The sequence below is a fragment of the Vombatus ursinus genome, unplaced genomic scaffold (assembly GCF_900497805.2).
Source record: "Vombatus ursinus unplaced genomic scaffold, bare-nosed wombat genome assembly UNPS02014798.1, whole genome shotgun sequence".
In the NCBI taxonomy this organism is placed as follows: domain Eukaryota; kingdom Metazoa; phylum Chordata; class Mammalia; order Diprotodontia; family Vombatidae; genus Vombatus; species Vombatus ursinus.
Genome location: NW_020954576.1, coordinates 19,447,776 through 19,465,979, shown reverse-complemented (window position 1 = coordinate 19,465,979; position 18,204 = coordinate 19,447,776). Strand labels below are relative to the sequence as shown.

Below are 18,204 nucleotides of genomic sequence, written 5' to 3'. Positions count from 1 at the left end.
TATCAACCATTTTTTTTTTAATCAGTGTTTATTGTGATGAAATTCCATTAGACAGACAATGAGTTTTACCTTATAGGAAGTCTCTTTAAAGTGAGGCTTCTCTAAACTTTCCCCAGATATTTCCTATGAAATACGTGGTGTTATTATTTTTATTGTTATTTGTAACAGTGGTAAAAGTTCACATTTTCCTATAGATTGAGAATTATTCTGCAATTTTATTTGTTATCTCTACCCTGTGTATTTAATTTAATCAAGGGTATAATTGTTACAAAATTATTTGTTTGCAATATCATGAAGCTCACATTCTTTCAACCTTAGGGTACCTATTTAGGGGTTTTATTACATTGTTTTAATTCTTTTTAAATACTGGAGCCAAAATGAAAATATCTTTAAACAATAAGGAAGCTTTAAAACGTATCTGAAGCATATATCTTTTCATAGAATACCATTGTTTTGAAAGAACTTCAAAATCTATGACCAAGGTTATTTTTTAAAATGATTCATGAGTTACTTTGTGTTCTTCAATATATTGTAAAAAATTGGAGACCTCTTTCTACAATGCAATAAGCAGATTAAAAAGAAAGCATTGCTTTCACAATCTAGAAGGGTGTAAATGTAAGCAAAATAATAATTTAGCTTACATTTAACCCAGCAGGAAGCTGGGTACAGATTGAGTAATTCTCCACAGCACATCTACTGCTATATAAACTAACCTCACAGTTTATTCTTCATTAAATTGCCAAGATGTTATTTTTTTGTTGGTTTGTGTGGACCCTTTGTTCTTACCCACAAACAAAATCATTATAAAATATTCCTTTCCTTTGGGTGTAAAACTTGATATTCGGATTCCTTTATGAAGATCATGTGTTGAGGCCAAAGCATATTTTCTGTAAAATTTGAACCAGTTTCCTGTTTACTATGAACACATTTCATAGAATTTTAAAATAATCTTATTTGAATGAGCTGGCTATCAAACCAGGAGAAAAATTAAAAACCGATTAAATACTGGCTTATCAACCATCCTGGGATCTCACAGAAGTTGGCATTCAAGCATCTTTGATAGTCAGTACATAGGTATTTTTCTCATTCTGGTTGCTTCAGCTTCAAAGGAAAGCTTGGACCTTGGTCTTCTTTAGGCAGTAGATATTGAAAAGTATACTTAATATAAAAATGACAAGTTCATGCATTATGCAGTGGAAGCATGGTTTCCTGACTATAATGCAGCTTTTCAAAATAAGCATGAAGGAGCATATGTGGCAAAGCCGAGGAATGTGGGTGCATCTGGAAATCTTTTAAGGCGCCTTGGAAGCACAGCACAGACTTCACCCAGACCGTAAGCAAGTTCCATCTGGCCAGTTGCATTGGCGACACTGACCAGTACAAGAACAGACAAATACTTCAGGAACTGCCTGCAACAGCTAGATAATCTGTGAGTGAAATCATTGCAAAAAGGAAAAGTGGAAGGTTTGAGATTTGACCTCATCAATCAATATCTTCAGAAAACCATTAGAGAAAAAGGCAAGCATGTTGAAAAACATATGCAGTAGCTTAAAAACTGAAAAATTGAGGTGTACTATAAATATTTTTAGATGAAAGAGTATTACTGAAAACTGTACCTGGATCTTAGAATGTTTTTCAAAGGAAACTTCATTGGTCTTACATCGTGGAATCAACATTGGAACAAAGCTCGGCCCTTTTCATAAAATATCAAGGAATCAGTGGGAGACCTGGAGTTTTGTTTTATTTTGTTTTGAATGGTAAACACATCTAATCACGTCAGCAAAATATTCATTGAGTACCTTCTGTGTACTGGGTTTTTCAGGGAGTATATAGAAAGAAGTATAACATGCAGTACATGCTCTCAACACAACCTATTTGTTTGGTCACCAGAATGGATTGGATGAAGAAATGGGTAAAGGAAGTGTCTATTCGTATTGATTCTGAAATGTCATTGCTCAAATCAGCTAGAATCCATCTTTCTCAATACCAAAGTCAAAATTTTAAAGTAGTATTGAAAATGGTCTTTGTTTTTTGACTCATTCATAATTTTTATACTCATGAGATATGGTGGAGTATTGGATGAGCAATAATATTAAGGTGAATGACAAAGGAGTGAGGTGCTAATGCTTTGTTGCATGTTTTGCAGCCATCAAGCATTTTTTGGAAGAGATATGGACATCACTGCTCAAAGATGAATGATGACAACTGGCCAGTGAATTGTGTTCCACAGACATCACTACAGAATTGAAAGCTCTCAATTTGCTACTGCAGGGAAAAGGAAAAAAAAATGAATGGACTTGCCTAAGAAATGAATGACAACCTGCTAAAATTTAGTTTCAGAGGAAAAAAAACTTGAAAACACTAAATATTGAGCATTTAATATTTGGAAAGAACTTCATTTTTGATATAATTTCAAGCATAACTTGACCATTACATTTTTGAAATGTCCCATTTTTTTTGAACAATTCAAACTATTTGCTATAATTCTTAAAACGTGCATTTCCCCAAGATACTTATCAAATAGGATGGTGGAGTCATTGAGAGAAGTGTACCTTCTTTTACCTGGCTGGACATTGATACACTTTTGCTGGAAATGATAGAATTTTAGACTTATGGTCATTGTAAAACTCTACAAGCAAAGTCAGACTCTTAGTGTTTTTATACATTGACACTGAATGTTAATCCTATCAAACTATCGATGTATTTTTCAATTTCTAGAGTATTTTCTTATTTCATATGATATCAAGGTATGCCATGAAAATTAAGTTTTTGTTCACAGTGATGATGCTTATTTATGAATCTTGTGCAAGAAATAGGAACTTAATTCTACAGTGTTGTGTAGATAGTTTCTGTGTATACTTATCAATTACCTCTAGACTTTCACTATGTCATGAAACATGCAAATGGATTTTTCACTGAGAGTAATAGTCCACATCAAGCAATAGCACACTAAGCTTTATCTTTTATTTGTGTAATTTTCCAAACTTTTCTTAAAATAGCTTTTATTTTTATTTGCTAGATGTTTCTCTATATTTTTTGATTAATCAGATTCTTGAAATACCTGGATTTTTATTGATGCTATATACTTGCACGTATTATCTAATAATTAAATAATCATTCAGGTAGATCTATACTTTGTACTCTTTTTCTGGTAGATCATTTACTGTCTTAATATCCTCTATCCATGAAAGTATGAAATATTACTTATGTAAAAGTAAATGAAAATTGTGAAAGCACAACATGATTCAAATCACTCTACTTTTTTGCAATTGCCCATTTTCATGCCAGGTATTTGTCCTGTGTATCTACCATTGGGTAAAAAGCCACATTAACTGACAAGGTGACCCTCAGATTGAATGAAGTTGTCTATGAAAAAGTACCATAGTAATTTATGAAGATAATTTAAAAGTTTAGTAGATGGAAGGAAAAAATAGTTTAATTTTGAAAAGATTTTTTTTAAAAAATGGATCTTGCATTGATCCTGACAGTGGATTCTAATGAAGAGGAGGTCACCATTTGTTTTTCCCTTATATTTAAATTTCCTTCCCTCCTCTGTCTTCCTTTTTTCTCTTAATCTCATGTTTGGCTCCATTTCTTATGGCAAGTAGAACTTGAGCTCTTTTTTAGCCCTGACAGTAATGGTCATCTCTTTGCAGACAATAAAGGACTAAGAAGAAGCAAACAGCAGTATATTCTTCCTGAGATAAACATTTGAGTATGAATGCCATTTGCTTGATTTACAGTGGACACACAAGGATTAAAATCAAGAGATTTTGAATTTGTGGGTGGTAATTTAAACCAAATATGAAAAAATTTAGTGGGATCATTTTTATGAAACTGAAACTTTTGAACATATCCTTTATGAAAGTTTAGAATTTAGAACAACATTGCAATTCTGATGAGCAGGAAGAATACTTTCAATCTGTCATTAGTATAGTGTAAACCTTCTTCCTCACCCGCTACAGAGTATTTGCTTTTACTAACTCAGAGAATCTGTATCATAATGAACATGAATAGTCACTGATATTTTTAGTAGCTATCATAGCCACTATCATTCAGTAAACATTTATTAAGCACCTTCTATGTGTCAGGCAATATGCACACATTGCATATGTGACTTTGGGGAAAATACTGAGATTGACAATGTGAGACATAAGTTGGTATGGATACACTAAAACTGAGAGGGTGGTATAGTAGAAGAGGGATTGGACTTGGAGTTAGAAGAACTCAATTCTTTTGTTTTTTGTTTTGTTTTGTTTTGCTTAGGCAGTTGGGGTTAAGTGACTTGCCCAGAGTCACACAACTAGTAAGTGTCAACAGTTTGGTCTGAGGCCGGATTTGAACTCAGGTCCTCCTGACTGCAGGGCCGGTGCTCTATCCACTGCACCACCTAGCTGCCCTGAGAAGAACTCAATTCTAATCCTTTTTTATAACTTCTGTGGGTCTGTTCTCGTCTGTAAAATGGGGTTTAAATTTTAACCTAGCCACTTTATAGGCCTGAGAGGATCAAGTGAAACAATGTCTTAAGAACTTTGTAAACACAAAACTCTGAAAATATGTAGAAGTTGTTATTATTGTTAAACACAATGGAAAGCTACCATTCTCCTTTGCCAGGTTCTAATGAAGGAGATAATTATATTCTAAATCTGATCCTTTTTGCTAACACTTTAGAGAATTCTTTGTAATAAAAATGTTGGAATTCATCCTATGCACCCAAATCAGGCTGGTTGCAATCTATGTCTTTGCCTCATCAGGTTCAAATAATGAAGTAGTATACAGATAATTTATTCAAATGAGGTTTGCTTCAAGGGTTTCTTTGCTGACTTTCACAGAAAAGTGAATTACAGTGACCCAACACAATAAAATTATGCCTTTATTGTGAGATTATAGGACTATACAAATGCCAGATTTTTTTCTAGGCTTTTAGACAGATTTTTTTAAATCAACAAATGTTCAAAAGTTATACTTTTTTCTAATGACATGGTTCTATCAACTCCTGACAAACTTGAAGAAGAAAGACTTTTTTAAATGATAGAAATACATTTAAGAAATGTATATGACTAGTGTTGCAGGTAAAGAGGCTAACTATTCATGTTTAATAGTAAATGTAAGGCCTTGAGTAAAACTATTAATCAAATGTATGTTAAAAATCAGTTAGCACAACATATAACATAGATTAATTTACTGCTAGAATAAGTCACAGAAATATTCTAAAGCAGCTGTTCTATACAATTTTTACTCATTTTGAGATCCAACACCATTGCACCACAACCGTATTTTAAGCATCACATATTTTTATTAACTTCCCATCAACTCTTAGATTCTAAAATTGTGGCAAGAGCCAAAAAGGTTGATTTTAACAAGAGCAGCAAACAAAAACCCTTCACTTTTTTGTCATCTTTAATTTTATGTCACTCAATAATCATATATTAAGCTCCTGTTGTGTACCTTTCTCCCTGTGCAAAACAGCTCTTGACATAAGAAGCCAAATAGAAAGTACACATTTGGGCCAGTCAAGTATTAAGTATTATTCAGAACATAGAACATAATTAATGAAAGCAAGAATTGTTCAATGGTGATGTCTGGATTGCTTATGCTCCTTGAAAAAGTGGGGAGGCATGGTGGGTCAAAGACTACAATAGTAGATGTGCAGAGAAGAGTAATGAAATACATTGTTTTATTTGCCAACTCCTTCAGGAGACCTCTCTCAGGGAGGACCTTCTGATCTCTTTTATGCATTCTGCTCTTAGGCTGTATGAGTTAGATTTTTAAATTTCTTAATGCATTTGGAAAAAATAATGTATATGTTATGAACGTAAAAACTACTTTTTTGCTTCCTTGGGTTAACTTATTATAAAGAACACACTATGCTTATACTTTGCGATCTGTTTTTCTAGATGGGTAATATCATATGTTGAAGTTTCTAATATTTCAGTAATTAAATGGAGCTGTATTATTGGTAGGAACATTTTCTTTCACATTTTGGAAAATTTTTTATAATAATATAACAATAATAATATATAATAATATAGTAATAAATTCCTAGCCCCTGACACCACACTATAAAGATAATTAATTTTCAGAAATATAATACCTAACAAGGTATTAACATGTGGCATGTTGTCTATTCTATGTGTTTGATTTAACAAATTAACAAAATCAAAACATGATTTGAAATTAGATGGCCATTAGAAAATCAATTCTATTAAAAGAGCAGGCTTGATAGGCAGAATTAGTATTCTTCAACAGAAAAAAAACTAGAAACATAACTTAATGCTTTTCATTAGAATATTGGGAAAGCTAGGTGGTGCAGTGAATAGAGGGCTGGGCCTGGAGTCAGGAAGACCTGAATTTAAATCCAGCCTCAGACACTTATTGACTCTGTGGTACTGGACAAGTCACTTAACACTGTTTGCCTCAGTTTCCTCATCTGTAAAATGAGCTGGAGAAGAAAATAGCAAACCACTCCAGTGTCTTTGGCAAGAAAACCCCAAATGGGATCACAAAGAGTTGGACACGAGAACAACAAAGATGATGTGTTAAGGACACAACATGAAATTAATGAAAATCTTGGGCAAATCAAAGAGGTTTTCTGTAAAGGCAAGACACTAATGAAAGGGATGCAGTCTTTAATCAGTGTAACTATGTAGAGCTGTTAAAAGGCCCCTTGGGAGCCTTTCATGCCATTCAAGAAGGTCATGCCAAATAAATTTTTGGCAACTGTTTTGGAAAGGTGCATGTAATTAGGCATCAAGGGTCATGTTTTATTGTGAAAGAAACAGTGTTTGGTTATAGTCTTATATAATGCTTTTCTGAAATCAGCATCATTGTTGGAAAAGGAATTTGCTTATAGCACCTTGTAATAATTCATTTCAAAGCCAGTTTACTAATTACTCATCCACAGGAAACCTTTAAAATGACTTATAATAAGAAATTGCCAAAGAAATCAGATCAGTTTCAACCCAAGCAGCCTAAGGGATTTAAAAAATAAAAGAGTTTATGCTTCTATCTATTTTCTGTTTTACATAACACTTCAAATTCCCTAATGGGATACTGTGCCACTTGTGTATGATCTAAGTATCTTTATAGAGTGCTGAGGATTTCCCCTTTCACATCCAGATGATACTCTTGCAATATGTTATTACATTTGCTTATACCAGAAAATTTCGTAGTTACTGGGTAGAGACTGAATTGGCTAGGTAGTCTGAATTGGCTCGTGGAAAAAGTGGTGTTTTTTTTTTTTTTTTTTTTGGCAGTCGTTCAAGATCAAAGGGTCAGCAATATTGTTGAAGACCATGCCAAGGGCTGTTGTACTGAAAACACAATCAATATAACGATAAAGGCAGAGTGACTTCCCTACACAGTTCAGTACAGAGGTGACCACTTCCTAAGCAAACCAAATACAGTTTGCCCTCATATTGGGGGGCCTGAGATTTGAGAGAGAAAATAAAGAAGGCCACTTAAGGATAATTACTTTATAGTGGTAAGAATGTGTAGTGGAAGCAGAGAAAATGGGACTAGATCCCCAAAGTTTGTGTACTTTTACATTTGGATTGGCTGCAGATGATAATATAATTGTTTAATATTAGTATAAAAATCATATTCTGAATTTTTCATGGTGAAACATCAGAAGAACCTCTCCCTTTACCATTTGTCCAGATATTCTCTGCTGTAATTGTAGTAGGCACTTAAATTTTGGTGCTACACTTGTACATTCTGGCCATGTCTTCTTTCAGAAATTAACATGAATGTTGTAAGGGAAGAGTGGCTACAAAAATAAAAAATAAGTAAATGTGCTTAGGAGCTTTCATCAGAGGAAAAAAAAACTTGAAGCCACAAATTAATATGGCAGTGGGATTATTTATGTATTTATTTGTCAATCAGTCAACAAGCATTTGTTAAATTCTTTTCCCATGCCAGGTGTATTTGACTATGTACTAAATGATAGTAAATTTAAAGAAAAGAAAAATAAACAGTCCCTGCCCTTAAGGAGCTCATATTCTAATAGTGAAAACAAACCTGAAAAATATTTAGGTACATACAAAATATATACAGGTAAATTACAGTTAATCTTATAGGGAAAGGCATCACAAGCTGGGGGTACAAGGGACCTTTTCCTATAGAGAGTGGTATTTGGATGGAGTCTTAAAATTTTTCTTCTATATTTAAACATTCTTTCTATATTAAAATTTGAGTTCCAAATTCTCTCCTTTCCTTTTACAACTTCCTACCTTACTGAGAAGACAAGCAAAATGACATCAATTAATTATACATGTGAAATCATGTGAAACATTTCCATATTAGTTACATTACAAAAAATAAATAAAGCAAGGAAATTATACTTCAGTTTGCATTCGGAGTTCATCAGTTCTCTCTGTGGAGATATATAATATTTTTTCATCATGAGTCATTTGGAATTGTCTCTGATCATTGTATTGATCAGAATAACCAAATCTTTTACACTTGATCTTGATTACAACATTGCTTTTACTGTGCACAATGATCTCCTGTTTCTTCTCTCTTCACTTAAAATCAGTTCCCATCTCTCTTGCCATGTTTTTTTTCCCCCTAAAACTACTGTCCTTGACATTTCTTATAGCATAATAGCAATTCATCAAAATCATATGCCACATCTTGTTTAGCCATTCCCTGATTGATGAGCATCCCCTCAACATCCAATTATTTGCTACCACAAAAAGAGCGGCTTTAATAACTTTTGTACGCATAGGTCCTTTTCCTTTTCCTTTGATCTCTTTTGGGTATAAAGCTAGTAGTGGTATTGCTAAGTCAAAGATTAGTCCTTTGAGCATAGTTCCAAATTGTTCTCTAGAATGGTTGGATCAGTTCACAACTCTATCACCAGTTTATTAGCGTACCTATTTTTCCTCATCCCCTCCAGCATTTGTCATTTCTAATAGGTGTGAAGTGGAACCTCAAGAGTTGTTTGAATTTGCATTTCTCTAATCAGTAGTGATTTGGAGCATTTTTTCACGTGACTATGGATAGTTTTGATTTTTTTTCTTTTGAAAACTGCCTTCGTACTCTGACCATTTATCAATTTGGGAATGGCTTTCATTTTTATAAGTTTAATTCAGTTCCATATATATTTGAGAAATGAGGCCTTGATTAGAGAAACTTACTGTAAAATTTTTTGATATTATTTCAGTCTTTGGTATCTTTTAGTAAAATGTAGTTTTCCTAATTATCTCTTTTAATTAGGTCTGTTTTTGCTTTTGCTTTGTCTGAGATCATGATTGAGATTCCTGCCCTTTTTTACTTCAGCTGAAGCATAGTAGATTTTTCTCCAGTCCTTTATTTTAACTCTTCTGTTTCAAGTGTGTCTCTTGTACACAACATATTATTGGAATCTGGTTTATAATCCATTCTGCTATCTGCTTCCATTTTATGGGTTAGCGTATTCCATTCACATTCATAGTTAGGATTACTAATTATATTTCCCTTTATCATATTTTCTTTTGTTTATCTATTTCTCTCTCCTTTTATCCTATCCCTTCTCAAAAGTCAGTTTTGATTCTGACCACTGCTTCCTTTAGTCTGCTCTCCCTTTTATCAAACCCTGCGTTCTTTCTCTCCCCCCCACAATATCTCTTATCCCCTTACTCTCCTACTTCCCTACTGAGTAAGATAGACTTCTCTATATTGTGTGTGTGTGTGTGTGTGTGTGTGTGTGTGTGTGTGTGTGTATACTTCCCTCTTTGAACCAATTCCAATGAGAGTGAGGTTCAAGCATTGCCCACCATGCCCATCCCACTTCTCCCTCCACTATAAAAACTCTTCTTTGTGTGCCTCTTTTAGGTGAGATCCCCTTTTACCTCTCCCAGCTTCTTGCAGTGGATCCCTCTTTCTCACCCCTACGTTTTTGGAGGGGGAGGGGGGATCATCCCAACATAATCAAATCACATTCGTGTCCTCCGTCTATGTAGACTCCTTCTTACTGCCCTAATAATGATAAAAGTTCTTAGGAGTTACGTGTATAATATTCCCATATAGGAATGTAAACAGTTTAACTTAATTGAGTCTCTTATCCTTCATGTTTACCTTTTTATGCTTCTCTTGAGTCTCGTGTTTGAATGCCATATAGTCTATTCAGTTCTGGTCTTTCCATTAGGAATGCTTGAAAGTCCTCTGTTTCATTAAATATCCATTTCTTCCCCCTGAAGTATTAGTCTCAGCTTTGATGGGTAGGTGATTCTTGGTTATAATCCCAGCTCCTTTGCCTTTCAAAATATCATATTCAAAATATGATATTAAAGAAGCCCTTAGCTTCTTTAAGTGGAAGCTGCTAAATCTTATGTGATCCTGACCTGGCTCTACAATATTTTAATTGTTTCTGACTGCTTTCAATATTTTCTCCTTGACCTGGGAGCTCTGGAATTTGGCTATAATATTCCTGGGAATTTTCATTTTGGGATCTCTTTCAGAAGGAGAATGGCATTTTCTTTCAATTTGTATTTTACCCTTTGGATCTGCAATATCAGGATGGTTTTCCTTGATAATTTATTGAAAGATGACATCTAGGCTCTTTTTTTTTTATTATGGCTTTCAGGTATTCCAATAATTTCTTAAATTATTTCTTCTCAGTCTATTTTCCAAGTCACTTGCTTTTCCAATGAGATATTTCACATTTTCCCCCTATTTTTTTTTCATTCTTTTGACTTTATTTTATTGTTTCTTTATGTCTCATGGAGTCATTATCTTCCATTTGCCCAATTCTAATTTTTAAAGAATTATTTTCTTGAGTGACTTTTGCATTTTCTTTTCCATTTTGCCAATTCTGTTAAAATTCTTTTCTTCAGTTATTTTTGTACCTTCTTTTTCATTTGTCCTATTCTGCTTCCCCCCCACCCTCTCTGCGTTTTCAGGAGTTCTTTTCTTCAGTGAATTTTTGTGTCTCTTTTAACAAGCTGTTAATTCTCTTTTCATAGTCTTCTTGCATCACTCCCTGCCTAATTTTTTTTCTCTACCACTCATCTCTTTCTTTAACTCTTCTAGGAATTCTTATTTGGCCTTGGGCCCAATTAGTATTTGTCTTTATGACTTTGTAGCTGTTTTCACACTTTTGAGTTTATGTCTTGCTTTTCTCTGCCAGTGTAGTAGCTTTTTTTGGTCAAGTTCTTTTTTTGTTGTTTGCTCATTTTCTTGCCTATTTCTCGACCTTATACTTTATGTTGGGCTCTTCTCAACTTGGGGTGGAGAGTCACCATGCCAAACTTCATGCTTTTTCATGCTGTTGTTTTCAGAGCTTGCTATGGGCATTTACAAATTTTTTGTACTTCTAAGTTGTAATCAGGTTATGGGTGTGGTCACTCCTCTCCTGGTCTGTGCTCTGGTCTTTTCCCAGGAAGGTCCCCTTGCTCCATTGTAGCTATAAGCACTAATATTTCTCTTGACCCTGGAACGGTGACCAGGAGGTTCCCTGCTATACTGAAGCCATAAGCACTATAGTGCTCCTTTCTGCCTTGCAACTGAGACTGGGACCCCTACTCTTTAGTGGCTTATCACAAGTGTTACTCTTCACCTTGGAACTGCAACCCAGAACTGCTTATGGGCAATAGAGTTGCTGCTCATTGCCAGCTACACCCAGTGCCAGCAAAGGGTCCTCTGTAATCTATTTCTGACCAGTTGTCTGACCCCTTTACCATCTCTGGACTAAGCTCCCAAAGCTGTTGTTGGTGTTGATGCTGCTGTTGTTGCTGCCTCTAGGGCCCACCCCTGGTGCTCAGGGCCTGCCCCAACTCTGGTGTCATAGATCTCTCCTTTGGCCCTTCTAAGTTGTCTCACCCTGACTTTTCTTTTTGGCTCTGCCACTCAAAAATTTTATTTGTGACATTATTTTAAAGTTGTTTGGAGAGGAATGTTGGGAGAGCTCAGCTGAGTCTCATCCTGTACTCAGTCTTCTTGACTGCCTTTTGCAGCTGAGTCTTGAAGAAAACTAAGTAAACTATGAAGTGGAGGTGAGGAGAGAGTGAGAGCATTGTAGGTATGAGGAGTTGACTCAGGATGCCAGGAATTGGATTTGAGGAAGGGAGAATACTAGGCATGGAGAATACACAGTGAAAATGCCTGAAGTTGGGTATTAGAATGTTTTGTATGGGCAACAGCAAAGAGTATCAGTTGAGAATCAGTTGAAATAACAATCACGTTATTTTCCTGTGAGGTTTATTTGAAAAAATATATATGTGTACATATATTTGTATACATACATAGATACACACACACACATTCTTACCTTTATAAAAATGATGGACATAGGGTCTTGGAAGTGTGTTTTAAATTGTTTTCTTAAGGTAGTTTTTGAGAGCTCTGGAGCAAACAGTTGAGCAACCAGCCTACTAAGCAGATAAAATATTTAATTTTTTAGTATTTATATTTAATAAGCATCTACTAGAGTAATGTGAGTGTTTTGAGTTTGTGGTGTTTCTTGTATCTAAGGATTTAAATTCTCAAGGAGGATTGTTACAAACTTTAATTTTTTTAAATTTTCTTCCATATAAATGTATTTCTTGAAGTCAATACATTCGGTATTATTTAAAATAAGCAACTGTCTTCTTGTGCCACTGATGGTCCTAAGCAGCATTCCCCTACCCCTCAAAATTAATTTAAACTACCCAGAATTTATGATAGCATTTGTTAACTTGATAGTGTTAAAGTATTACACACATGTACTAAGCTGGGATCACTATGCAACAGCATATGAAATCCAAATATTTTAGGGAAGTAACAAATATTACTTAACTTTCGAAATTCATAGAGTACCACGTCTATGTGAATAACTAGGTCCTAGATGGATATGTTAGGTAATTACAGTGATTTTTAGAGTTAATAAAAAGAAAAGTCTAATTCATTCTTCTATAGGAATATTAGGGAAATTATTAACTGGTAATTCATAAGTCTAATGATTACATATGTATGGATTTAAAATTGCAGTTTTATATATACATTCTCTTTTTTATTAGGATCATAAGATTTATTTTTAAAGAAATATTTTATTTTTCCCCAGTTACATGTATGTAAAGATAATTTTTAACATTTCATTTTCTTTTCTTTTCTGAAGGCAATCAGGGTTAAGTAACTTGCCCATTGTCAAACAGTAAGTTTCTGAGGCCAAATTTGAACTCGGATCCACCTGACTCCAGGACTGGTGCTCTATCTGCTGCGCCACTTAGCTGCTCCAGCATTTGTTTAAAAATTTTTTTTGAGTTCCAAATTTTCTGTGTTCTTCCCTCCCATCCCCCCTCCTTGTGATAGTAAACAACTTGGTATAGGTTACACATGTTCAATAAAACATATCTCTCTTTAGTGATGCTTTGAGATATTAAGGATCATTAGCCAAAAAAAGTAGGAACACTATCAAGTTATGTCTTCCATTCTTGTAATTCCATTAATAGAGATACAGAAGTTAGATTTAGTTAATAGACCTTCTGTCTCTGAATCTTGTTAGGGTTTTTATATGCCTTAAGCTATTGTATGATGTTTTCTTTTTTTCTTTATATCTTCACTTATTTTTTCATTTTCCATGGTAATTGGGGAAAGGAAGATATGAATCATATAAGTAAGTTGGATAACCTTTTCTTAGTCTCTATCCTTCTTGACCTCTGGGTAGCTCCTGATAGTTTTGATATTCTCCCTTCCCATCTCTCATTCCACACCCACCTACCCCCATCCTAACCATTCTCTCTGCCCCTGGCTCTTATGAAATTGCTTTCTTCCAGTTCTCTCTATATCTTTCTGACTACTCCCTCTCATTCTTCTTTCTTGAATCATCGCCTTTGTACTTCCTCCTTATCATGAGCAATCTTGGACCCTCTTTCTTCTTTCTTTACATCTTTTAATGATCTAATTAGCTCTCATGGGTTCAATTATAATCTCTTTGAGGTTGACTCCTAAATCTATGTATACAATCTTAATATCTCTTCTCATTTCCAGTCCCAAATCACTAAAAGTCTTCTGCTGTAGGACATGTGGATGTCCCATGTGCATCTCAAATTCAACATTTTCCCATTAGAACTAATCTTACCCTGTTAGACTGACCCCTATACCAAACTTTTCTACTTCTTTTGAGGGTACTACCATCCTTCCAGTCACTCAGGTTCACAACTGTGAATCAGTTTTTGACTCCTAATTCTCTCTCATTCTACTTGCCTGTTTCTCATATCCAACCTCTTCTTTTCACTGATATAACCACCACCCTGTTTCCATTCTTTATCGCTGTTTGTCTGGCCTGATAGCCTCTTAATTTATTTCTTTGGTTGTAGTCTTTTTTTCCCTGTATAATCCTTTCACATAGTTGTGGACTGCCTTGGGAGATAGAGGATTTGTCATCAAGAAAGATCTTTAAGCAAAGGCTGAATGACACTTTTTGGGAACATTGTGAGAGGCTATTCTCATTCAGGTATAGACTAGATGGCTATGGAGATTCCTTTCAGTTTTGAAATTCTGAGGTTCTATTAGGGAAAGAAAGATCTATCTTTGAATAACCATGATAGAAGTCAGTATGAGGTAAGTGCAAAGAGTGGTTGGTACAAAGTATTGTAGCAATTCAGAGAAAGGAAAGATCACTTTCAGCTGGAATGTTGAGGGAATGCTTCATAGCAGAGGTGTCATTGTGGCTGGACTTTGAAGAATGAATTGGGTTTGACACTTTTATTTATTTATTGTTTTAAAGTTTGCAAAGCACTTTACAAATATCTCCTTTTATCCCTCACAACTACCCTGGGAGATAGGTGCAATTATTATCTTAATTGTATGGATGAGGAAACTGAGGCAGACAGAAGTTAAGTAACTTCTCCAGAGTCATACAGCTAGCGCAGAGGTTCTCAAACTTGTTTGTCCTACTGCCCTCTTTCCAAAAAAAAAAATTTACTCAGTGCCCCCCTGGAAATCTACTTTCTTTAACCCTTTTATTAGGCTGGTTGCTCAGCTGTTTGCTCCAGAGCTTTCAAAAATATAAAATATTTTTTTTAAATGATGCATTTTAAATTAAATAATTTATTGTGAATTTGTAGTTTTTTTTTTACTGCATTGAAATTTTGATGATGTAATATTGTGTTTTGTAAACCATATAATAGTTTATTTTTAAAAAGTCATTACATGCACATATTCTTGCTGATGCATGCTGGACTTCCTGACTATGTGCGACACGCTTGCTTACCAACACTTGCTTGTTAAGACCTGTTGGCAGGCTTGACCACTGATTGGTTGTAACTTGCATTTTGTGTGTATATTTGGAAAATAATGTAATCACTGTGACTTAACTCTGTTATGCAACAGATGAAACATGTATGAACGATTTTTCAAAATTCTCTTATCTTCTCTTCCTTCCTTGTGCTTACACTGCCCTTTTACTTTTATTCAATGACCCCAAATGCACCTGAGGCTACTACTACCCCCCTGGATCGTTCCGGTGCCCCCAGGAAGCAGTATCACCCACTTTGGCAACCTCTGAGCTAGTGTCTAATGTCATATATGACTTACGGTCTTCCTAACTCTAGATGTAGTTCTCAATCATGTGTACCATGTAGCTGCCTATTTAAGTTTAGTGCAATTGCTACAGTAGAAATGATGTTAGAAATATATGTGGACATGGGGAGAACAAGGCATTTCAGATAGAAGTAAAGGGCTGGTTTTGAATGTGGGACAGTTTAGTTTGGCTGAGGGATAGAGTATATGTAGGTCAGTAACAGCTACAACCACCGTAACAGTAGTAATAATTGCATGTAGTGCTTTGAGCTTTGCAAAGTGCTTTACTTATATTAGCTTCTTTAATCCTCAAAACAGTCCTTGGAAATAGGTGCTATTATTATCCTTATGGAAAAATACAAATTAATGGATCCAAAGGGAAATCATAGGATCATAAGATCAAGTCCATCCCCCTTATTTTACCAATGAGGAAATTGAGAAACAGGTTATCTTATTTGCCCAAGGTCACACAGCCAGTGATTGTGGCAGGATTTGAAGTTGGGTCTTCTTGTGTTTTAGCCCAGCATTCTATGCATTGTATCACTTGGCCCAGATGTTAGTAATCTCAAATGATAGATTGAGGAGCTTGTACTTTATTTTGAAGGAAATGTGAATTCATTGAAGGTTTTAAATGGGGCAAGTGATCATGCCAACAGAAGTTACACTTTAGGAAGATTCTTCTTATGAGGAATGTATAGGATAAATCGGAATATGGAGATCAAAGCAGAGAACCATACAGACTGTCTTAGTAGCCCTGCCATGACATCATGATGCCTAAACTAGGTTGTGATAGAATGGAAAGGTTGAGATGGAATATAGCACAGTGGTTGGCCAAATATGGTCTGAGGGCCAGATGCAGCCTGCCGTCTGTTGTTCTGCAGCCTTAGCTAAGAATGATTTTTACATTTTAAAATAAAGTTTTATTGCATTAAACAATATAAGAAAATTCTTAGCTCACAGGCCATATACTGTCCTCACTGTCCTCACTGTGCTCCTCACACTGCAATGGATTTAGCCCCCTGGCAATAGTTTACCAACCCTTGGATTAGAGAGACATTTTGAAAGAAGAATTATCGGGATTTGGTAGTTGTTGATTCATCTTGAAAGGAGCTTCAGAAGATTCTTTGGTTTTGAGCCTAGGTAACTGAGAGGACTGTGGTATTATTAGTAAAAGTCTGTAGGAGATAGTTTTTGAAGGAAGACAAGGAACTTGACTTTTAGGTTAATAGTGAGACATCTGAGTGAAAACATATATCAGACAATTGAAATTAAGGGTATAGAATATCCAGGACGATATTAGACAGTGGTCAAGAATCAAATTTGTATATCTAGCATGTTCATTAAATAGGATTTAGGACATCTTATATCGATCACTTATCTTGTCAACTGGTTGCTTGCTATCTGTATTTATTTTGTTTGTTTTTTTAATCAAGAGTGGCTGAAGATTATTCAGTTTACAAGGATGTTGTTTTGGATGTTTTATGGTCAGAAATCCATGTCTCAAAATAAATTATACCATTTAAAATCAATTTTGCTTGAGTGTCACTCTTTTTTGTAATGTTATAGAAAATGGAATTTCTGTGCGTACAATAATGCAGTGTGGTTGATAAATTATTTTGGCAGCATTTGTAGAGAAAACATTCTTTTTCTTTTGCCCTTGTACGAAAATGACAATATTTGTTATTTGTAGATGGAAAAAAGAATTATTAGACATTCCTGTTGTGATAAGTGTTTTGCATCAAAATAAATTGATACTGTGTAGATAAATTATGAAGGCTTGTCTTAATGTGCTGAAAATATGTTCTAACAACCATGTGATAAAATGAAAAACTGAACAAAATGTGTACTCAGATGAATGATTCTCTGTATGAATAATGGTGCAAATGGATTATCAAAGTGTGAAGTGATTTAAAACAAAGCATATTTGGGTTTTTATTGAATCTTAATTGTAGGCTCATGTATTATGTGAGCGAAGTTAAAAGAAAATTGGCCAACCAAATTTTTGGAGTCCAGTGTTGTAGGACATACATTATACCATAATTTATTTTTCACATAAAAGCTGCTGTTCATTTCTTCAGCATTAACATGTGTGCTTTCCTCATGTAGGAGAATATATAAAAAACTGGAGGCCAAGATACTTCCTTTTGAAGACAGATGGCTCATTCATAGGATATAAGGAGAAACCTCAAGATGTGGATTTACCTTATCCCCTTAACAACTTTTCAGTGGCAAGTAAGTTAATTACATTTGTGTACTCATTCTTATATTTTTGTTGTTTGTATGACCTTATACATTGAATGCCATATAATATATAATGAGAATATAAAATACTTGGTTTGTGTTTTATAGCAGCATAAAATTTCCTTATCACTGTTGGTAGTCTAAATGAATATTACTTAATATTCTGAAGTAAATTTTCATATGAATTTGAATCTTATAGTTGGGGAATAGATGTACTTAAAATAAGTGGGAGCAAAGACTTCTGAACTTAGGTATTAAATTTCTGATAAAATATTGGTGATCTCAACAAATTCATATCTTCATATACTTTTTTATTGACTATAATAGGAGAAACATTTTAAATTAGAAAATATAGAAATTTCATACATACATTCCTGTTTTCTCTTAATTTTCTAATCATTATCTCTTAAATTACTTATAATTTAAAAGTATTTGGAAAATGTTAGCCAGATTGTAAAGTGGCACAAAACCAAACTAAGGGAT

At 34.5% G+C, this 18,204-nt stretch overlaps 1 protein-coding gene across 2 annotated transcripts in view; it reads left to right on the top strand.

Moving 5' to 3' along the window:
- Nucleotides 1–18,204, top strand: part of LOC114049643 (RAC-gamma serine/threonine-protein kinase) — a 362,981-nt gene that overhangs the window by 156,832 nt on the left and 187,945 nt on the right. For both annotated transcript variants that reach the window (XM_027870919.1, XM_027870920.1), the window contains one exon: nt 17,587–17,712. In XM_027870919.1, the coding sequence (XP_027726720.1) occupies nt 17,587–17,712 (126 nt within the window). The remainder of the gene's footprint in view (nt 1–17,586; nt 17,713–18,204) is intronic.